The 22,475-nt window shown below is 42.9% G+C and overlaps 4 protein-coding genes across 5 annotated transcripts; all 4 read right to left on the bottom strand.

The window, feature by feature from the left end:
* Positions 1–635: 635 nt before the first annotated feature.
* On the bottom strand, positions 636–1,413 carry LOC123115134 (uncharacterized). Its single transcript, XM_044536384.1, has 4 exons — positions 1,370–1,413; positions 1,197–1,250; positions 958–1,104; positions 636–837 (listed from the first exon to the last, which is right to left on the bottom strand). The coding sequence occupies exons 1-4, from the start codon at positions 1,396–1,398 to the stop codon at positions 636–638; spliced, it is 432 nt and encodes a 143-aa protein (XP_044392319.1). The 5' UTR covers positions 1,399–1,413.
* A 1,798-nt stretch (positions 1,414–3,211) lies between these two features.
* On the bottom strand, positions 3,212–8,575 carry LOC123113737 (probable GTP-binding protein OBGC2). Its single transcript, XM_044535044.1, has 9 exons — positions 7,887–8,575; positions 7,686–7,777; positions 6,742–6,825; positions 5,798–5,875; positions 5,332–5,532; positions 5,115–5,222; positions 4,419–4,493; positions 4,094–4,278; positions 3,212–3,775 (listed from the first exon to the last, which is right to left on the bottom strand). The coding sequence occupies exons 1-9, from the start codon at positions 8,524–8,526 to the stop codon at positions 3,691–3,693; spliced, it is 1,548 nt and encodes a 515-aa protein (XP_044390979.1). The 5' UTR covers positions 8,527–8,575; the 3' UTR covers positions 3,212–3,690.
* A 273-nt stretch (positions 8,576–8,848) lies between these two features.
* On the bottom strand, positions 8,849–13,098 carry LOC123113738 (chromatin remodeling protein EBS). 2 transcript variants are annotated; one of them, XM_044535045.1, is made up of 5 exons: positions 12,843–13,098; positions 11,752–12,100; positions 10,955–11,023; positions 9,963–10,116; positions 8,849–9,135 (listed from the first exon to the last, which is right to left on the bottom strand). In XM_044535045.1, exons 1-5 carry the CDS (start codon positions 12,928–12,930, stop codon positions 9,106–9,108), a joined length of 690 nt encoding a protein of 229 aa, XP_044390980.1. In that variant the 5' UTR covers positions 12,931–13,098; the 3' UTR covers positions 8,849–9,105. The 2 variants fall into 2 exon arrangements, with proteins under 2 accessions (XP_044390980.1, XP_044390981.1); XM_044535046.1 differs by having other exon boundaries at positions 8,849–9,132.
* A 4,387-nt stretch (positions 13,099–17,485) lies between these two features.
* Positions 17,486–19,997, bottom strand: LOC123113736 (protein RTE1-HOMOLOG). Its single transcript, XM_044535043.1, has 3 exons — positions 19,814–19,997; positions 18,169–18,446; positions 17,486–18,072 (listed from the first exon to the last, which is right to left on the bottom strand). The coding sequence occupies exons 2-3, from the start codon at positions 18,400–18,402 to the stop codon at positions 17,692–17,694; spliced, it is 615 nt and encodes a 204-aa protein (XP_044390978.1). The 5' UTR covers positions 18,403–18,446; positions 19,814–19,997; the 3' UTR covers positions 17,486–17,691.
* Between the last annotated feature and the right edge of the window lie 2,478 nt (positions 19,998–22,475).

Below are 22,475 nucleotides of genomic sequence, written 5' to 3'. Positions count from 1 at the left end.
CAATGTGCGTTAAAGGTAGGAAGAATGGTGACATCTTGCACGGTCATGAGGGAAAGGCATGTCAGGGGATAGCCTGTCAGTTATGTCGCCAACAACGTTGGTACCAAGGGCGAGGGACAAAGAGAACCATTTTCCTGCTCGTAAGATAAGGCGGACCAATAGGCAAAGTTCTCGTCCATCGGTGGTTATCGGAATGTCATCAACAATAGTAACAGGGTCTTACTGACAAAAGTTGTACACCGAGGTGCTTACCTAAGCAGGGATTTACCTCTGCTCAGACAAGTTAGATTACAAGAAATGTGAAACAAAACAATGGAAAGGAAAATGGGATTATTATGATAATCGGACCAATGGAAAGGAAAGGTGTTTATACCAAAGTATTTAAGTATAACTTTCCCAAGGAAAGGCAGAGCATGGTAGGGCTCCAAGTATTAAACCATTTAGACAAAAGGGCAAGGAATTTATGAGTAAAATCTACTTAAGCTAGGCGGAGCAACCTCCTGGACCTCCATAGGAACATTTTGCACCTTGGATAGGTGAGATAGAGTAACAACTACTCTTACTCTGTAACCTGTCTGTATTCACAGTAAAAGGTGTCATCCTGCCATCTTCCCCAATGAGTGAAATATTTGTGATTAATGCAGCTTTATCAGAAGGCAAGAATCCACTACCCATTGGAGGGGATGGGATAGACGGACTCCCCCCAACAATGCTACCAATTGAAATTTGGGTCGCCTTCTTCGATAACTTGTCAAACAATTTTGCTGGGTAATAGCCCACCGGTGTTGGGGCCTTATTGAAGCCGTAGTGTATCCACCAATTTCCCGTGGATTTTTCCTGCCATGTAATAGAAGCAATTTGAGTAATGTATGCCACAAATTCAGCAACATGTGATTAGATCATTATGATCAATATGCTTACAATTGGAAAGTATACAAGCAAGATATAGTTAATTACCCTAAACACTTTAATTGTAATCTTTTGACGTACACCATGAACATGAGAGACTGGTTGTATTGTGCCACCCGGAGCGATTTTTGACCCCTTAACAAGCTGGAAACCAGGGCAGTCCATGTCATAGCACCCTGTATGATATGTGTCTCTCTGTTTCACACAAAGTTATATGGTCACTAGATATTCTAGCTTTGTGTGCTACAGTTGAGGAACATAGTTTGAGTGAAAAGGCAGAAACATACCGTCCAACTCGTGAAGAAGTGAGTATGTGAGTCCCCATATTTTTTTGGGTCAACCTGGGAAGAAACTGAAGAGACATTAAGAGCATTATAAATGGCATCGAGTACGTCCAAATTAATGATGGTAAGATGGCTACAATCTGTAAAAATCATAATATATGTAAATTACGACTTACTTGCCACCCGACCCAAATTGCATTCTCATCTGTCTTTGGATCACCCTCCATGTTAGCAATCCAAATAGATGTTATGATATGACCAGCACTGATATTGTGTCCGTACACATCCATTGTAGCAGCAAGTCCATAGTAGCTACCGGGATGTGTCCTATGTGTCGCAAACTGTAGAAGGCAGAAAGTTAAAAACTTTGAAAGTGACGGTAAGAAAACATTGGCTTGTTAAAAGTTCCAGGATAGAGTGACTCACATAAACGATGTCATTGGAACTTTTTTGATGGAGAAGCATGTGCATACCATGCCTGTAAGGCTTCAGAGTGAGTATGCAATCCAGATATTGCTTGTTCGGCTTTTGTTGCTTTAAAAAAAATAAAACATGTGGAGAACAAAATATACATTTTAAAGGAAAAACTAAATATGCATAGCTTAAATAGTTATAGCGGGTGACTAAAAAACCTTCTGTGCACAAAATATACATTTTAAAGGTAGAACTAAATACGCATAGCTTAAAATGAAACATGTAGAGTACAAAATATACATTTTAAAGACTAGAAAACAAACTATAATGTGTAAAATCAGCCAATCATGTACCATGCATCGAATCTAAGAGGCACCAGCCCTATCCCCATGCCTTTGTGGCAATCAAACCATGCAGATTTGCCATTCATATAAAAAAACCACTCATACATAGTACAAAGATGAAAATTAGGAAATTAAAAGAAAATCCAGTTCGAATAACCCCAACAACTCCTATACTCCAAATTCCTACACCTTCGCTATGAGAGAAATGGTTGTAGTTCATCACATAGTTGCATTTCTCTATTTTCACCTTCTTTTGGTAAGGAATATTTTTTTTCTATAGAATGAACAATCCTTTCTATTTTCGCTGCTATATCACCCCTTGGTTCGAACTACTAATTACTCAAATTTGTAGGAACAACACGCTTACCTTTTGGTTGGTTGGATGCAATCCACCTCCATGGATTTGGTGAGCAACGAAAACAGCATATATGGCAAGAATATGTAATCCTAGATTAAGTTTAGACATGATGAGATGCAAGAGAATTACAAGGGATGAGTCCTTTATATAGATGAATTTCTGGTGGCCATTTATCAGGGAAGAGTGAGTTTCAAATCTCGCAAATAAAGTGGGTACAACTTATATCTTCACATCTTTATTATTGAATACATATGGACGAGATGTAAATGAAAGTTAATAAATGCGAACATTAAAACGAAATATTTATGAATGTGAATACTTTATCTTGCTATATTATCCGGAGATCAAATAACAACAAAGGACAAGTCTGGTCTAATGTAAATGAAAAGGACGAGTCTGGTCTTCTGCTAGCCACTCATTTCAGAAGATATGAAAGAACGTATCCTCTCCGATCCAAATTAACTGTCGCTGCCTTAGTACAATTTTGAAAACGTCCATGCATGTATATCTGCAGAACACGTTTACGTTCTGGTTCCATGGAAAATGTGCATCACAAATCTTCACAAATATGTACACATAAATGTATATGTGTACGCATTAGTTTTTTCAATATCTCACTGTATCTCTAGCGCTGAATACATATGACAAGGTGCAAATGAAAGATAATAAATATGAGCATTAAAAATAAAAAAAATGTGATATTTTTACTAAAATTAGCCAAGACCGGATATTTACAAGGGATGAGTTGTTTATGTTGATCATTTTCTATTAGCAATTCATTAAAAGAAATGTGGATATCAAACAAACCTTCACAAAATGTGCACATTTTTGTTGACACTAGTTTTCAATATATAGCACAACATACATATAGATATGGACAATGTGTAAATGAAGAACAAATATGAACATTAAGCAAACTATTTGGTAAAGGCCAAAGCTTTGTCAGTTACTCAGCTATATAAGTAAAGCAGAGAGAACAATTAATGAGTCCATATAGACAATTTCTACTAGTCCTTTAGTACGGAAGATATGATTCTCAAATCTTCACTAATACGTGCACACGAATATATATGAGTCCCCATTAGTTTTTCAATATTTCACACAACTGATTTATTTCTATCTCTAGCACTGAATACAGATGGAGGTGTAGCCTGGATATCTGCAACTGCTCGTGCTCGAGCTAACGTGGCAGACACCGAAGCGCTCCGTGTCAGGATTTTGGACAATCAGACTGGTAGTTTTTGTCCTCCAGGAATTGCCAACGGCGTCATGAGCCAAGGACAGACTCAACTGACGCTGTTGTCGAAGAACCATTCAATCCGGCTCGATCCTTTCCAGGTGTTGGACTCATGTTAGGGCTCCAGCATGCAGGCTTTCAGATTCATGGTCCTGGTGACATGTGATCGGAGCATTTTCCCAGGGCTGTCCTGATTTCCTTCAGCATCTCGTCGATCCCGATGTGCCTCCTGCAAAGGGTGGGAAAACAATGGAAATGAGATCTTACAGCGGCAGAAAAGAACAGCTTCTTGCAACACCGAGGAATCTAAAGTGAAAAATGTTCAATTTGTACAACTTGAGGACAGTTGAAGCACTGTTCGAAAAAACTTGTGGTATGAACAGCAATGCAAGCACAAACTTAAGCAAACATTAAACAGGAACAACAGATTAAGTATACTTGCAGTACGCTTGTGTCATTGTGCACAGGTTAACCAAATATCCAATATTATGAGCTGTTTAAGAACACGGTACAACATGTGTTTAGTTGGTCAGGTGAGGAGACTTACAGTACGCTTGCACCGATTACAGCTTGAGGTCTTGGATAGTCCCCAAGTTCCTTATCATCGTCTTCTGACATATGGTGTCTGTTGAAATTTTCATTTAGCTTTTCTTTGCTGGTATTGTTGTCGTGGCATTCTTCACAGCCTACTGAAGATATTTCAAGTGCTAATGAAGATAACCTATCTTGGGCCTACAAGGAGGAAAACAATTGTTAGGACTCCAACCAATGCCAAGAAAGATCAAACTTTCAGGAGATTGGTTGAAATAGAAAAGTAAAGGCTAAAAACTAGGGAAACCATAGTTTGATTCAAATTAAGTATGAAATTGCACCTTAGGAAGATCAATCTTGTTCAGGACCACAACATAAGGCCGCTCCAGGTATTTGGGGTTATACATCCTTAATTCCTGTACAGAGATGGTTGTTAGATGATCATTCAACACAAAAGCTATAATACTTAAGAAACAAACATAGACATATGATTCAGTTTTTCACAAGACTTGCATTCAAAATATAAGATTTTGCACTCCCTTAGCAAAGCAACTATTATCCTACAAATCCTGCCAAGTTGCCAACTGGGATCTACTCCCTCCGTTCCTAAATATTTGTCTTTCTAGTGATTTTAAAAAGTGACTACATACGGAGCAAAATTAGTGAATCTATACTCTAAAATATTTCTATATACATCCGTATGTGGTAGTCATTTGAAATCTCTAAAAAGACAAATATTTAGGAACGGAGGGAGTAGTACTTAACACTTAACAGCCAACAGAATTGTTGGTGCAAGTTCCGCTACTTCAATCCCTTCCCTTTAGTTCTATTGATTAAACTTCCTATATACAATTGGCAATAAGATTATGCCCCCAACACATGATAAACAAACATGTCAAACTGTCTCACTACTGACGTTAGTGTAACAACAGCTTCCAGGTTCAGGGCTATAACTATGGACAGACTATATAATGAATGTGATCGCAATTTTCAAAACAGAATATGACTTAGGAATGATGAAAGCAATTAGAAATTACATCTCTGACAATCTTATAATCGTTCACAGGGTCATCAGCAGCAGCATCAACGACATGGACAATTACCCTCGTTCTCCTCAAATGTCTCAAGAAATTGCGACCAAGACCCTGCAGTGTAATTAAACCACATGATGAATCCACAGAGGCCAACCACGGGAAGCAACAAGACCTTATCTTCAAACAAATATTTTGCAAATAACACAAAAGAAAGCAGTACCTTGCCCAGATGAGCGCCCTCAATAAGACCTGGCAAATCTGCCAATGTTGCTCCAGAGGAAAACTGCATAGCCCCTAAAGTGGGATCTCCACCAAGCCGGCCAAGATTTGGCATCAATGTAGTGAACGGATAATCAGCAATGTCTGGTCTTGCAAGTGTTATAGCTGATAGAAGTGTTGATTTTCCAGCATTTGGAAGTCCCTGAAAATGCAAATGAAGACGATTAGGCCAACATTGTGATATGCCAAAGAAATAGATCTGAAGCAAGCCGTGAAAACCTGATAATCCAACATTGAACCCTAAAAGTGAAACGGAAAGGACTCCTAGCAATTGCAACCCTTCTAAAGCAGAGCCATCTGATATCTCGACTCTTGGATATAGAAAATGATCTGAACACTTTTTTTCCTTAAAACGAAAAACAAAAGCAAATACACATGAGATGTACGTAGTAGTGCAACACTCTTACCACAAGGCCAACATCTGCAACCACCCTTAAGATTAACTCCAAGCTTATTTCCTCACCAGGCTGGCCATGAGTTAATACCTACAGAAACAAGAGATGATACAAAATCACCAAAAAAAAATGGAGGTGAAAATGGAGAATAGTAGCCACCAAATAAAGATGTCATTTGAAATCTTTGGATAATCCTACACCATACTGATAGAAGTACAGAGCCAAACAACAATGAAGCAGCAAATAAAGATGTCGTTATTTGAAATCTTTGGATAATCCTACACCATACTGATAGAAGTATAGAACCAAACAACAACGAATAGCACCTGTTCAGTGGTTCAAGAGTCCGCACGTACTCATTGGCATTAGTGGCTGAGCATCTGTTGTTTACCGCTCAATTGGTAATTTGCGATAGGCAGAACAACAATTGGATACATGCAAACAGCTAGAGTATTGCTGGACATGTGTGAACTTCGAGTGAAGGCAGAGAACTAGATTACACTATGCTCTCTGATGCACAAGTTTGTTCGTGTGGTATTAGTGTAGCCAGTGGGTATGTATAATTACTACTCCCTCTGTTCACTTTTATAAGACCTTGAAGACATTTCAGACAATGTGCAAAACAGCCTATTTTGAGTTGTCTGAAACGACTTACAAAAGTGAACGGAGGGAGTACTTAAGTTTGGGTGTGTAATTACTAACTAAGTTTGTTCCTACCTTTTTTTTTTTGACGGGAAGTTTGTTCCTACCTTTTCAATACAATGAGCCACAAAACTTTTGCATTTTCTCAAAAATAAAAATAAACACTTAACAAGCAGTGCACTATAAGAAACACAGAGCATTTATTCCAATCAATCCTTCCCCAATTTAACAACCCCAATAAGACAACTTATTAGTAAAAACAGCATCGAATCTATAACATCAAATCCAGGATTATTTCATAGGTAACAACTTACCTTATCAGTAACATCACGCATGACATTAGGCGATAAAGCCATGGCTTTCCCCCTTTTGTAATCAGGCGCATCAATCAAGCTAATCTGCAGAAGTGAAGTAAATATGTAAAACCATAATAATATTAGCAAGCATATGTATCATACCAAATGAAAAAGAATATCAGAAAACAATGAAAAGTGTCCACTACACTGTTTTACATGAGGTAATCACATACTCAGCTACACTGGAATCTGTTTCAGAGGAATAGGCATGGTTATCATCATCTCAATTAGTCACAGTGACGGATATGTGCAATTGTCTCCATACCCACCTGGTCATATACAAGCTCAGATTTTTCTCTCGGAGCAGCAGCCCTTTAGGACAATTGGGCCAGGGATTTTAACGTGCATTGGAGGTCGTAAGAAACAGCAGATCCGACGGACATAACCGCCTCATCACTAAAACGGATGGCCAAAAATGAAGGAGGCGTGCGAGGGCTGGGATTGGGCTCAATTTTACTGTCCTAAATGCCATCCGTTGGTAACACAATCTTACCCGGTAACAATCTAGTTATAGACTCCGATACAGACCTCAGAATGAACTTTGAGTATAATATCCGATACAGGTTCAGGGGTTGAACGATTCAACTTGAATGAGTTGAAACTACACAAATGCATCTTGACATGTTAAAATTGGTTAACTACGATACTTAGCAAGCACTTTACACAGTTTTCCTGCAAGTGCCATAAACCAGAGCATCATCATGAAATGGTTACTAAGCTCTTTAGTATCTGTGCTGTCCATAAGGAATAACTTTGGTCTGCTATTGCTAAAGCAAAACCCATGGCTCCTAGCATAGTTGTCGAAATGTTTGCTAAGTGTCGTACGCGTTTGGAGACAGAAATTCAGTCATTCTGTGTTAACATTCTAACACGACAATATAGCATAACATCTACCAACTCACCCCGCCCTGTCCACCCCTAGCGACGAGCACCTCATCACCAGGATGAGCCAAATCGGCAAGAACAGACCCTTTCTTGCGCCTCACAACTGTACCTGCAATTCAGTGAGCAGGCAAGGCATCAGAGTCGAACACCTAACCTCACAGAGCGACAGAGCAAAAATAATAATAATGCTCCGCGTTCACAGCACCAGGGCTACAAACCTACAGGCACGGGTATCCTGAGCGTCTCCCCGGCGAAGCCGTTGTGCATCCGGGAGCTGAGGGTGCCGGTGGCCCCGACGTTGCCGCCCCTCTTGGCGCAGTGCCGGGCCTTGGCGTGGAACCCCAGCAGCGACTCCTCCGCCTCGTCGGCGTAGAGCACCACGTCGCCGCCGTGCCCGCCCACGGGCAGCGACACCGACCCATCGTAGTTCCGCTTGAACGACACCTTCTTCCCGCTGCCCTTCTTGGCCTTGCCCTTGTCGGCGGCTCTGCCGCCGCCGCCGCGGGTCTTGGCGGGGGCCGCGTCCGCGGAGGGGCCCGGCGGCATGTTGAGGACGGCGCCGTGGCCGCCGTCCCCCGCGCGCACGCTGACGACGGCGTGGTCGAAGTACTTGTGCGCCTCCTTGGCCAGCGCCTGCGGCGGCGGGCCCGCGTTCGCGGTCGGGGGCGCCTTGGCCCTGGCCGCGGCTGACGCCGCCCGGCACGCCACCGCGATGGGCCTGCGCCTCCTGCTCGCCGCGGCGTGCAGGGCGTCCCCGAGGAGGTCCGGCTGGAGAAGCGGGTGATGGTGCGCGCCGCCGGAGAAGACGGCGCGGCGGTGGTGGCTGGCCGCGTGGGAGGGGAGGAGAAGCGTCGCCATTGCGGTGCTGCTGCTGCTGCTGCTGCTGCCACTGGTGGTGGTGTCAATCAGTGCAGCGCCGGGGGTGGGGATAAGCCGCGGGGTTTAGTTATGGGCCGGTGATTGAGGTGCGGCCCGGCATGTAAGATGGGCTCGTACCGGGCCAATATGCGACGACGTCGGTGCTCGTACGATGGGCCTTAGTTTGAGTTGTTTTTCGTCAAAAAAAACAGTTTGAGCTTTTTTCCTAGTCGAAGGGAATTCACTTGAAACCCTGTTTCTTTTCTTTCTTTCTTCCCCCCAAAAAAAAGAAAAAAACATGGTATCCTGTTTGTCTAGTCAATGAAGAAAGGGCATTTAAGCTCACTCACAAATGTCCATGTCAACACGAAGGGGGAAGGAAAAAAGAAGAGAGAAAAATTACTCCCTCTAACAGGTAGGTCCACATGGATATGCAAAGTCGCAAACTGGCCGAATGCCAGACTCTAGAAGAGACTCTCAATACAGGTTCGTTCTACATCAAACTGGAAACAGCAATGTACATCCACCGCGTCACATGCGTGAAGAGATGGAGGACTTCCGCCCAGATCGCCTTCGCCTTCACCGCCGTCGCCGCTTCGACTGCACCTGCTGAACGTAGTGCAGAGATCAATTAGTCACAACACACACACACACACACACACACACACACATATAACGGACATGTCGACGGAAACATCATGCCAGCGGTTGTTTTCAATTACATCGAGTTTCGATGTCATTCCTATATACTAGTACCTCTATTCCTAAATACAAGTCTTTTTAGACATTTCAATAAGAGACTACATACGGATGTATATGGACATATTTTAGAGTGTAGATTCACTCATTTTGCTTCGTATGTAGTCTTTTATTGGAATCTCTAAAAGGACGTATATTTAGGAACAAAGGGAGTAGTATAATTCATGTGTTTCTTCTACTCATGTATTTCCATGTGTTGGGTCCCAACGGCCAATGGGCCCCTACTCTTAAGCAGTTATTATATGTAAAAAGGACAGACCCGGTGCTAGAAGGTCCCACGCCATGTGGGGTCTGGGCAAGGATTATACCAGGCAAGCCTTACCCCTGCACAGTGCAATGCAGAGAGGCCGAACCCAGGACCTCTTGGGCTCTTGGCACAAGTGGGGAGTACTTCACCACTACGCCAGGTCCATCCTTCTTTAAAGCAGTTATATGTACCTCCAACAAGGCAACAATACATGACGGATATCTCAAAAAGAAAGAAAATACAAGGCAGCTGGGAAATGCAACACTACAGACTGTTGGGAAATGGAATTGCAGACTGTTGGGAAATGCAAGATCATCTCTGCCTACTTCCACTAAACTAGAATAACCTTTGAACCGCTGGTTTTGTTTGTGATACAAATGAAGAACCGACGCAGCAACAATTTAATCAATCAAAGCATCAGATTAATTACCTTCTCATCTGATTCGCCTGTAGATTCATGCGAATTTTCATTCTTGACTCCATTTCCATTTCCATTTCCATTTTCAGCAACACAACCTTCGCATGTAAAATTCTCAAGTTTCTTTGCTTCTTTGATTGTCTTTCCAATACAAGCAGGGTGAAACCTGGGAGGGCACAATGTTTCAGGGCATCGACAAGATATTCTGAAACTGCTGTTGAAAGATACGAGTTTGCCAAAATTCTCAAAAAGCTGAAAGTGCTACAGAGAGGCTGATACATGAAAATGGATGATGTATGTGAAGACTTTATAATGTTCTCAACTCACTATCTTATTGGAATTTATAAATCGAATTTGCTTTGCGTACGACTAACTTTATCGTATTTGCGTACGGCATGGTGATCCTGCGTCTGTTCCTAAAGTAATGACTTGATCCAAGGGTGACTGACTAGTGTCGTACGGCATCGGATGGAAAGTTGTCGTACGTGTAGCACTGCTGTTTATAAATATCATTAAGCAATGGTTACTTAAAATTCTGTGAAAAGGAGTAATCAACTTTTTACTTGCAGACAATAAATGCATGTGAAGAATGTACAATCTATGGAAAGTCAAGAACTCAAAAGCGCAACTCACTCAGGTGGATATCACAAAAAATGGAATCGCTATCTATTTCGATCAAAAAGCCAGGAATTAGACTATGCAACACTACAGCCCAAAATGAACCATTAGTACTCAAATTTTCTCTGATGTTCAGTATCAGACTATCAAATTGCAGTAACCAGTGGTAGATTAACTTATTAGCCTACTAAGAGCCTTCTTTATCAGTTGTGTAGTTTGCCCCTGTGAAATTTAGTTGCTTCGCTGCTAGTGAGGACCATGCTTTTACGAAGGTAATAGGATGCTCAACATCTTGACTTCATTGAATGACACAAATGCAAGACAGCCTCCGTGTTACTACCGTTCTGATATAGAGAAATTAAATGAATGCATAACCTGAAACTTACCAATCAGAGCATTCCTCACACTGGATCATAAGATCGTCAGGGTTGTATGGCATCTCACACTTACAAAACCTGGTATTGTTACAACAAGAGATGGAAGGCAGTTAATTATTTCAATAAAAAAACTAAACATGTTTTGTCTGTCATAAAAGAGAGATACAATGTATCCCAAAAGGTAATATGCATGCTAGTCAAAAAGAGCACTATAAGAGAGCAAAGATATAGTTTGGCCAAAATCAACAAGACAGGTCTTATAAAGGCTTCCCTGAGACTCAGACGTTGCAGCAACAGTACTGGTAAATCATGTACCTAGTTCAATCTGGCACAACAGAACATAGCCAACACACAGTGAATCATGTCCCAAAAGGACTAATAGGGTTACAGTAGAGAGTATCTCCTATAAACTCATCTCTCATGGAATCATGGTAACGAGAGAACAAATTATAAATTATCAACCATGGGAGCACAAAGCCAAAGGTTTTGGAGGGAAAAAACAATAGGTTGATTCATGGAGGAAAACCATAAGTACTCCCTCCGTCCGGAAATACTTGTCGGAAGAATGGATGTATCTAGACACAATTTAGTTTTAGATACACCCATTTTCATCCGTTTCTTCGACAAGTATTTCCGGACGGAGGGAGTAAGAAACAATGACTCACTCAACGCCATCAAATGAAATGACTACTTTGCTCAACTGCCTTCAGTATCAAACTAATTGTCTAAAGATGCTAGCAAAATATTGAAATTTATGAAGTAGTAAGATATGATATAGAAAAACAGAGGTTCGCTTAAATTCTTACACAGCAATGCGATCAGGCACAAAGCTGCCTGTGATTGACTTGTACTCGAAGCGGCAAAAATAGTCCTCAGGATTGACAGCAGAAAGCTTGGTGTAGTCCCGGAAGCTGTAGACGTTGCACTTGCACTCTATGGTGTCAGCACTCTGCACATCTTGGTGGTCAGAGAGGAACACCTCCTTTTCGCCATGGAATGGCCTGCGCCCACCAATGGACTCCTCCGGTCGGTAGTACCAGCGCACTTTAACCTTGACATTTGCGCCCCGAGGTCCTGCTGCCTCGATTTCCTCAATCTTGGCCACATACGGAGGCTTTGATGTGTCGGGCGCCTTCATCAGCACAGAGTCCCCAGCTGAAACAAAACACACCATGGGCTTAAATGCTAAGCTAAAACTGGAAAGTGGTACTAACAAGACTAGGATAGCGATGTTTAATTGCCCCAGAACTGATATGGCACAAGGTTATCACACTTTACGGCGAACTATTGCCGCCGACATCCTGAACTGAGGAATTTCAGCACAAGAAATACAAGGTGTGCAGCCTAGGATCAGCCTCCACATAACCTCCCATCATAATCCTTTTGGCTCGGTTAGCAAAAGGACTTACATTGTACCCAAAGATAAGCTTTTAGGGTTTCAGCCGACAGAGCTACTCTTAAGTCCTCCAGCTCCATGTGCATACTCGGGAGTGAGTGTTAATCCGAATGATATAAAGAAGACACTAACTAACCCTGCTAAAGCCCAAATCCAGCTTAACCCCAGTTCTGGACTGACAGTGCCTTCCCCGAATGTTCAAGGGTAAGTAGATTAAGAAACCAAAGCGGTAAAATTAAAGAAGACACCAGGATTTACAGCATGCTCGGACCATTTCAGGATGTACGGCATGCTAGCACCAGATATATTTTTCCCAGGGGGGGAGTGCAGATTCTGCATCTGGCATGACCCCGGCCCCCCAAACCCGTCGAAATCGGAGCAATCCCGCCCGGGCACCCGAAAATCCGCCGAAAAAATCTCGGAAGCAAACTAGACCGGACCGGACTGGAATCACGAACGGAGAAATCGGGGGGAGGGGAGGGGAGGGAGGGGAGGGCTCACGGCGGATGACGCCGTCGGATCCCTTGATGGTGTAGGACTCCAGGATCCGCCTGGGCGTCCGCGGCGTCTTCCCCGGCGTCTTTGACATGGGCGGCGGCGGCGGATTGGGAGGCGGCGGCGGCGCAGCTCCGACGAGGGGAGGGGGTGGGGGGATGGGAATGGGAATGAGCGAGCTCTCTCTTTTTTTTCTCTCTCTCTCGGCCCTGCGCGAGCCCGACGAGCCCCCTTTATTTTCTCCCTCTCTGCGTGTGACTGTGCGCGTGTGTGTCTCTCGCTCTCGTCCTCTTTCGGTCTCCCTGGACTCCAACAGGGCTCCACCATGCGTCGCGGCCGGCCACCGGCGCTCCTCCGCCGTCCGATCCGGGGGGTGGGGCCCCCCATTGTCGCCATCGGACGGCGGTCAGTAGTCGATGGTGACCTGCTGGGAATTTAGATCATTTAGATCACTAAATGATCTGTTTCATTTGAACAAAACCAAAAGTCCAACTTTTGAACGGATATATTTCACCGTGAATTCGGTTTTCTCTGGTTTGGACAAGCTTCCTGTGTTCCAAACAGGGCCTTTAGCGATGGACATGGCGCATTTTTAGTAGAGGCGTATGAAGAATCAGTTGTTAAACATCTGTATCTAGGCATGTTTTACCGTTAGATACATCGTTGTCTACAAAAATCTAAAGCGAATAATTTGGGTTGGAGATAATATATGCAAGTTGGCTGAATTTGCAATTTGGCTAAGTTGATTATGTGTGTGTGGGTGGGGAGGGGGGCGGTTTGAGGACCAAAGCTGGAAGAAAAAGAAAGAAAGACTGTTGAATATTAATCTAACTAGCGCGTCGCATTTGTGTGCTGAAGGCAAACTGACTGGAGTGAGAACCTCCCAAACCTACAAAGGAGCCTTTTGCGTGCAATTGAAAGCGCGTTATATCGACTAGAGAGGGGTGAATAGGCGATTCTTACAAATTCATCACTGAGGAATTCCTAGATGAAGAAGTTCCTAAGCAACGACACACTAGCAGCGGAATAATTACTCAGGTATAAACATAACAGAGCAACAGTATAGTCATCATGATGAAATAAAAACAAGCACAGAGTACAGGTAGCATGAAAACGGGATAAGCAGGCTGAAGACTTTGAGACTGGAGAAATATGATTGAGGAATTAGAGAAAGTCGTCAGTCAAAGTCTTCAAACAGTAATGATCAGGTTCATCAACACATGAATGAGGAAATGAAAGGGTTGAGAAAATAAAACCAGTTGGCTTGGTGAAGACAATGATTCGGTAGACCAGTTCCAACTGTTGTGACAGTATGTCTGGTTGGAGTGGCTGAGTATTTAAACTCGAAGACACACAGTCCTTACTATATTCTCCTTGAGCTAAAGTCACGCAGACCTCGCCCAGTCACCCGTGGTAAGTCTTCAGGTGACTTCCAAACCTTCACAGACTTGGACACTCGGCGATCCACAATTTCTCTTGGATGTTCAGACCATGACGCCTAACCGTTTGGAGGATGCACAGTCCTCAAAGGTAACAAGTGTCGGTTCCACACAGGAACAATCTTTTCAGTGATGCTCAATCACTTTGGGTTTGTAGGTGTTTGGGTTTGAGTTTTGGGTTTTTCCTCACTTGATGATTTTTGCTCAAAGTCCTTGGAGGATGGGATGCTCTCAATGACAAATATCAGTTTCTCTCGGAGCAGCCAACCAGCTAGTGATTGCAGGGGGATGACTATTTATAGCCTACGGAGCAGCTCGACATGATAAGACATAAATGCTCTTTAATGATATGACCGTTAGGTGGGTAGATATTTTGGACAGCTGGCGCATAGCACAGCAACAGTCAGAAATATGAGGTTCAAATTCCTTAGGACTATCATGTTCCTCACTGTGTAGGCAATCCGCACTGACAAATTCCTAATTCCTCAGTCAGAACAAATTCCTTAGAGACCAGAAGATCTACGTCTCTATCACTGAAGAAATTGACTGGACTGATATGAGATTTTCAATGGCTTCACTCGAAAGGATTGGGTAGGTGTAGGATTTTGAACTGATATGAGATTTTCAATGGCTTCACTCGAAAGGATTGGGTAGGTGTAGGATTTTGAGATAAGCATCACTTGGAAATCAGTTTTCTTAGTATTACCTCGACCCCCTTTAATAGTACAGTGTTTCCTATGACTCAAGAAGGAGAAAATGAAACTACTAAAACAAAAGTCTTCACGCTCCATAATCCTCGCATGAATATTCAAGTATTCAAGGTCACACCATTCTTCACTTTCAAAATCTTCAGGAGACCAAAGTCTTCAGCTGAAGACATTCATTTTTAGGGGTCAACTTTGATCGTAAATATCAAACTCCTCATCGACTTATAGAGTCTGTGTACACTCACAAACATATTAGTCCCTTAATCTATAAGTCTTCAATACACCAAAATCACTAAGATGCACTAGATGCACTTACAAACGTTATCATAGATAGTAAGATCAACTATTTATCTATACTAGACAATACCACGCACATTGCAGCGGGATGGTAGCGTAATAAACAATTTGAAAGAGAGGGGTGAAAGGAGAAAAAGAGTAAGAAAATAAAAATAAGAACTATTTTGCAGCAGAAGATGAATTGGATTTAATGTGTAATTCTGAAATAGAGTAGTGAGGATGACTCTCTCCCCGCACGTTGCTGCGGTAACTTTGTTAAAAAATGTGTAAGTAGTTGACAAAAATAACTAAATCTAATGAAAAGAAAGTATAAGCTTGAAAGTCAATAAAAGAAAATGTCTAAAATAGAATATATGATGACTAAGTGATGACTAACATGAATATATGATGTGGCAGCATTACATGAATATATGATGTGGCAGCATTAGACTAATGCAAAAAAATTGTAATTTATAAGTTAAATGCATGACTCGCTTATGTGGCAGATTTTGCATGGCTTAGTGGGAGAGAAGACTTAAATTCATTGCTTAGTGGGATGATGAAGTGGACACTTTGCATGTTGAGAGAATTGGGACCAACCTTTTAAGAATGTAAGATTTGATTACAATTAAATATGTCATTTCGAACAAACATGTTAATGATGACTAACATGAATATATGATGTGACCGCATTACATGAATAGACTAATGCAAAAAAATGTAATTTATAAGTTAAATGCATGACTCGCTTATGTGGCAGATTTTGCATGGCTTAGTGGGAGAGAAGACTTAAATTCATTGCTTAGTGGGATGATGAAGTGGACACTTTGCATGTTGAGAGAATTGGGACCAACCTTTTAAGAATGTAAGATTCGATGGGTCACGCTACGCGTCCGCCGACAGATAGCTAGAAAACATCCACCGCTTTGCTGGCCGTCGGATGGATGCGGGGATGTCCATCCTATTAACCCACATACAAGCGCCACCTCCCTTTTGCAACAAGGGCGGTGTTGCGGAACAAGTCCTGCAACAGGATGCTTGTTGCAAAACGTCGGAACCGCTATTTACTTTTCTGAAACACATAGTCTGTGTTGCAGTTGTTTTTTTTGCAATTGAAGTCTTGTTTCAGTTTTTTTTATAACTGAGGTTTGTTGAAAAAATTGTCTTCACTTTTTTGTAACATATATTATGTTACAGGAGAAACTTCTGCAGCATTGGACTTGTTGCAGAAAAATTAGAGAAGGGTCACGAGGAGTCAGGGGCACATGTCACGTGGGGCACGTGTCGTACCAGCGAACATGTGCTTTCTGTTGCAAGTCGTCAGATCCATTGTATCTCATGGCTTAGTGTTGTCCTCATTTCTGAAACAGAGAGTGTGTTGCAAGTTTCCTTTTGCAACACAAGTCTTGTTGCAAAAATATTTGCAACGAGGTTAGTGTTGCAAAAATATTTTTTGCAGGAGAGGTCTTGTGGTTTTTTTTTTTGCAACAGAGGTCTTGTTGCATATATTTTTTGCAACACGCGTCTTGTTGCATATTTTTTTTTCCGTATCCACTTTTTTGCAACACCGGTGTTGTTGCGGAAGATACTTTTGCAACACAGATGTTATTGTAGAAAAATTACAGTAAAGATGTAGTTGCGGGCCACGCATGGGACACGCGTCACACACTCAAGGCGGCGGACGCGCGGTGTTGGATCAACGGGCTGTTCACAAGCTTTTCCCATATTCTATTAGCAAAAAACTATTTATCTATATAGGATGACCTAGAAAATCTATATATAACTAAAGTAAATTTGGACACAATCCGGTCCCAATTAACGCGCTGAGGCCGTCTAGATTTGGCAACTACTCCCTCCTTCTCTTATATTATGGGATGGAGAGAGTAGTTTCTAAGACAGGCAAAAATACCATTATCGCTCATCTATCTAGTACTCCTTCATTTTTATTTACTCCACATATTAAGTTTGTCTATAGTCAAACTTTATATACTTTCAACAAGTTTGTAGAAAAATATATTAACATGTACACCATCAAATATAATATCATTGGATTCATCATTGCAACTACTTTCACATCATATAAATTTGTTACTGTAAATGTTCATAATGTTACTATAAGTTTGACTTCAATCAAAGAACTACTCCCGCTCATTGTGGGACGGAGGGAGTACTTGCTTATAAGAAAGCACACTCCGTACCTGATATGTTCCTCACACCACCGACAATCTGGAAACAACATTAATTACATTAATCCTGATTTGGAAACAACATTAATTGCAATTAATCTTGGATTCAACACTAATTGCAGCACGATTACTGTTAGATGTACAAGGTTATGAGAAGATGCACAAGTTAAAGACAAGGTTAAGGCACAAGGAATCACAAGGAGACCCCCCAAGTCCCCAATCCAAACTCAAGCCCGGTGTGCTGCAGCTACAGCTCCACAAGGCCCTTGATGCAGTAGGTGCCCACGAGGAACCACCCGGCCATGACGGCTGCGAAGGCGAGGAGACCGAGCAAGAACGTCGTGCCGCCGAGGAGAACGCCAAGGGCGAGCACCACAACGAACGGCGCCAGGGTCTTCACCACGGCTCCCGCGCTCACCCAGCGGCCCCGAAGGAACATCACCGCGGCCAGGCTCACCACGTTCCACTTGTCGTGGCCGGCGTAGAAGAGCCGGTTCAGGTTGTTGGCGACGAAGGAGTGGCAGTTGCAGGTGAACAGGTTGTAGTTCCTGTTCTGAAACTCCTGCACGCCTTTCCTCAGAGCACCATCCCATGTCGTCTCTGCGCCGGTGTCAAGAAGTTTATAGCACTGCGTGTGACAAGAGATTAACGGCTTGTGAGTAATAGTATGATTTGAGATTTGAATGCTGCGTAAATATTAGTATATAAACCACAAAGTACAGACCTCATCACCATTTAATTGGATGTAGCGTGTAACAGCTCCAAAGGCAAAGTTGTCAACTGACACGAAATTTGGACCGGCAAAGTCCAAGATTACACCATCTTCTCTGCAAATGCCAATGTGACCGATAAATGGCATCAGCCATGTGATGAAGGGTATGGGAGTCCACACTATGCAACAAGGAAACCGAGCTCTTCTTGGGTCGATTGGACTAAGCTGGCTTCTTTCAGCTTCCATCAGCTCACTCCAGTTCAAGCTGCTGGTCCAGATGCAAGGGAGAACTGCACCAGAGCAATGTTGCAGAAAAAATAGCATCAGAAGAAGAATGCACATTCGTGCTGTCAGGAATACAAGAAAAACACATGAAATGGATGCGAAGTACTTGACATTTATAATGGCCTGCACATGCAGAATTGAAGAAGTTCTATTCAACAAGGAGCATAAAGCAAGTGCAAGAACTTAAATCCACAAGCAGCATTTAGGCAGGCAGATGTTCTTATTTTGAGAAATAAATCTACCTTTGTATTTTAATGGTCAAATGTTGTCTCAAATGAACCATAAGAATAATAGCACCTTTAGACCAAATGGTTACTGCAAGTGTGATGTACCAATATAAAATAGAAGGGAATACTTAAGATGCTGAAATAATAACACAAACAACACAAACACAGCACAGTTGCAGTAAATCTATTCTACTCTAGATATCTATTAAGTTGAGGAGAACTGCCAAGCAAAAATGTTGCGGACTAACTTGATTGCTGATACTGACAGGCTGGTGCCAAAAATGCACCTAAACCACATAAGGAAATTACCATACTATTTCCTATCGCTATGCAGTGTAAGACAAAAGGATGCTCCTGTTTTCTGAAGAAGCGCGAGTTCAGTCATAATGTTTCTCCCTGCATTGTCATCCCAAAGTGATTTCTACAATCCTCTTTATGACTGAACCAAAATTTATCACAGTAATAAGGTCAGATATTCTGTGTAATTCTCTAATTAGGCTTTTTAACACACTTGTTTTTGTCAAGATTACTATAACAGTCAATCACTCAAGAAACATATTAGGCCTTAAATCATGTCATTTTGCACACGGATCCACCTAGGTGATCCCTCACGAAGCTTTCTTCCACATATCTAATCTACTTTTTTTTTTGCGGGTGTATCTAAACTACTCTAATATTTGGAATCAACGAAGACGGAAACCCACTGTGGTTAAGGAGATTTAACATGATTGGGAGGCACATTCTGGAAAAACCAGCATACCTCAACACAATTTCTATCTGATTTGAATTCCAATTCTGCTCCCGCACATCCAGTCCCACAGGAGACGGGACACAGGATAATGCCTATTCGCCAAATCCAAGACCAACAAAGGACCTGGTCCATTGGCTGTTTCGCCGATCCAAGAGAACCAAGGAAACCCCAAATCCCTAACTGAACCAGTACATTCGAGACAGCCAAGAACATCTCCGATACGGAGCTTACTCTGGGATTCAGGAAAAACTGGAGGAAATCATTACGAAACCTAATTGGGGGGGGGGGGGGGGGGGGGGGGGGGGGGATCATAGGTAGGGTTCGTCCGTCCGGTTCACGAGCAGAAAAGGTAGGTATGATTCCGGTTCCGCTATCTTCTGCCGATTGGACTTACAGAGAGAGGAAGTCCTCGCGGAGATCGACCTGACGCCTTCTCCTCGGCGAGGACAGGCGGCGGCGGCGGCGGCGACGGGGCCTGCTAGTGCTAGGAGATGCAGCGGTCGGGGTTGGGGAGAACTCGTCCTTGGAGATGGGTGCGGTGGGGAAAATAACCTGTGATACGAGCCATGCCATGCTACCGTGCTCCTAGACAATGTGGTGCGTCCGATGTGTGGAAGCCATAGGGATCAACTCACTTCTATTCCATCTGGAAAAAAAAACCACTTGTCTATTAGTTTGTCAAAAAAAAAAGGTTCCAAAAAAATAAACTCACTTGCAAACTGCGATCGTGGTTTCAGCTCGCCACGGCGACCATCGCTACTCGTCGGGGTTTGGTCCAGCAAGCCGCGGTCACAATTGCAGCATCCTATGGTCTGTTTTCCTTTTCCAGCTCATCGCACCGTCGTTACAACTCACCGCGGCCATGGTCGCAGATATGGAGAGAGGGGTAAGAGGGCAGATGGGGAGTAAAAGGTATGTGTTCAGACGGGAGGGCGTTCTCAAATAAACGAGAGATGAAAGAAAGGGGAGAGATGAACATGTAAGGCCGAGAATAGAGATAAAGGAGAGGATGAAGTAAAAAAAAAGTGGTCGCTAGGACCCACCAGTCGTGCGACACGTGGCAGAGAGGTTTCATGAAACATGGGCAAAGGGAGGAGCGTTCGATCGCGGATCGCCCACAATCAAACGAGTCGCAAGCAACTAGCATTGCGCTCAGTCGGTCGCCCCGCTGCGAGGATTTACCCACTAACATCTAAGAGTGCACGATACAATGTTTGAAAGGACATGCGGTGCCCCCATGCGTGGTTTTGGTAATTGATGAAATTCTCTATAGATTAATGGTTGCATTGAGTTATATTGGAAGGATTTGTCCATAGGCTTTTCTTGAAGTCCATGTGTTGGTTTCAAGGAGTTTATGTGTTGACCAAGGTGCTATTAAGGAATTATTCAAAGATTGGTCATGCGAGTGTTGAGCTTATTGCAAGCATGTCTTGAAGAAGAAGATTGTGTGATCATTCATGTTTACCTTCAAGACATCATCCAAATGAAGAGAGTTGGAAAGTTTCAAGGTTGATCAATACTAAGTCAAGAGTGAATCAAATTGATCAACTCAAAAAGCGTAGAAGATGTACCGAGAGGGATCAAGTGATCCCATGGTATGGTAAGCATTGTCCATTGTGCTTTGTGTACTAACCCATGGTCTATGTGAGAGTTCTATGTGGGGTTAGGTACGTGTTCATGGGCTTGCATCAAGAGGAATATATCACTCAACCCATGGATAGGATGACATCAAATGGTGATCGTCATCAAGATTGTCGTGTGCAAGTTCAAGTGGAGCATCACGAAGAGATCAAGTGCTTGAATCTTGCCATACATTTTGGTGTCAATTGACTTGTGAAGATGTGCCAAAGAGTGGATCACTCATAGTGGAGTATGGGGGAGCAATCAACTAGTCTTCGTTGAGCGAGCGCAATCAAGAAAGGTGGGCCAACTTGAGGGAGTCAAGATCATCATTATCTAGCTTAAGTGGACTTCGTGCAAGGCAAAGGTTTGCCCTTGATAGGTTTTATATTTTACTGGTCTCATGGTGATAGTTTGGAGACCGGGTTATAGGATCGATAGCCGAACTATCAAGGGGGGCTCTCAAGTGACTAGCTTGATAGTATCGTTCATCGAGAGCTCAAACCATTGCATCCTTGCATCATCTTTCTTGATTCTTATTTGTATTTTATTTTGAGGTTTTAGAGCTTGTGGTCATCTTCTTGACAAGCTCGAGTTCATTGAAAACAGAGTTCACATGCTTCTTCTATTGCGTTTTCGGTGTTGGAGGTTTTACCGGTCCTATTCGAGGAAGGGTTCTCACCATTTTCTTTTGGTCCTTTTCTAATTTGCTTCTTATTGTTATTTCTATCAAGATTGTGTTAGGCCTTGTCGCTAGCTTTCCAACAAACTTGGTTTCGTTGAATTCGGAGTCCGTTTGCAGAAGTTGTGGCGGTTTTGGTGTTCTGAAAAGGCTGCAGCGGTACTACCGCGAATTGGAGCGGATGTAATTTTTTACTACCGCTCCAGAGCGGTACTACCGCGGCTCCTACAGCGGTAGTACTGCTCCGGACCAAAAACTCGTCCCAAGTCATGCGGTGGTAGGCACAGATGTTTTTTTAGTACCGCTTGCAAGCAGTAGTACCGCTACCCTTTACGGTAGTACCGCGATCCCTAGCGGTAGTACCGTGAGGACGAGCGGTAGTACCACTCCGGCGGTAGTACCGCTCTGTGCGGGCTGTAAGGATAACGGTTGGATTTTTTTCCCACCTATAAAAAGGGGTCTTCTTCCCCAATGAACCTTATCTCTTTAGCTCGTGTTCTTCCCCCATTGTTGACCTTCTTCGAGCTTGCTAACTCTCAATCCCTCCATGGATTCTTGCTAGTTTTTGAGGGAAAAGAGAGAGGAGATCTAGATCCACATTTCCACCAATCACTTTCTCCTCTATGTGCGGGGAACCCCTTGGATCTAGATCTTGGAGTTCTTGGTGTTCTCCTTATTGTTCTTCATCTCATTTTCCTCCCTAGCATTAGTTGCTTCGGTGGGATTTGGGAGAGAAGGACTTGGGCACTCCGTG

Source organism: Triticum aestivum, chromosome 5B (genome assembly GCF_018294505.1).
Source record: "Triticum aestivum cultivar Chinese Spring chromosome 5B, IWGSC CS RefSeq v2.1, whole genome shotgun sequence".
NCBI lineage: Eukaryota > Viridiplantae > Streptophyta > Magnoliopsida > Poales > Poaceae > Triticum > Triticum aestivum.
Note: the sequence above shows the minus strand (reverse complement) of the source record. Positions and strands in the feature narration are given on the sequence as shown.

Excerpts from the sequence above, each read along its gene's own strand:
- LOC123115134 (XM_044536384.1), bottom strand. The coding sequence starts at position 1,398 with ATGAGAATGCAATTTGGGTCGGGTGGCAA. Across the intron at positions 1,105-1,196 it reads ACTTCTTCACGAGTTGGACG|AGAGACACATATCATACAGG; the intron begins GTATGTTTCTGC and ends TGTGTGAAACAG. Across the intron at positions 838-957 it reads TTACAATTAAAGTGTTTAGG|GAAAAATCCACGGGAAATTG; the intron begins GTAATTAACTAT and ends ATTACATGGCAG.
- LOC123113737 (XM_044535044.1), bottom strand. The coding sequence starts at position 8,526 with ATGGCGACGCTTCTCCTCCCCTCCCACGCGGCCAGCCACCACCGCCGC. Across the intron at positions 6,826-7,685 it reads CTAGGGGTGGACAGGGCGGG|ATTAGCTTGATTGATGCGCC; the intron begins GTGAGTTGGTAG and ends TCACTTCTGCAG. Across the intron at positions 4,494-5,114 it reads ATTATAAGATTGTCAGAGAT|GAATTAAGGATGTATAACCC; the intron begins GTAATTTCTAAT and ends ATCTCTGTACAG.
- LOC123113738 (XM_044535045.1), bottom strand. The coding sequence starts at position 12,930 with ATGTCAAAGACGCCGGGGAAGACGCCGCGGACGCCCAGGCGGATCCTG. Across the intron at positions 12,101-12,842 it reads ATCCGACGGCGTCATCCGCC|CTGGGGACTCTGTGCTGATG; the intron begins GTGAGCCCTCCC and ends GTTTTGTTTCAG. Across the intron at positions 9,136-9,962 it reads CAGGCGAATCAGATGAGAAG|CAGGTGCAGTCGAAGCGGCG; the intron begins GTAATTAATCTG and ends CACTACGTTCAG.
- LOC123113736 (XM_044535043.1), bottom strand. The coding sequence starts at position 18,402 with ATGGAAGCTGAAAGAAGCCAGCTTAGTCCAATCGACCCAAGAAGAGCT. Across the intron at positions 18,073-18,168 it reads TCCAATTAAATGGTGATGAG|TGCTATAAACTTCTTGACAC; the intron begins GTCTGTACTTTG and ends TGTCACACGCAG.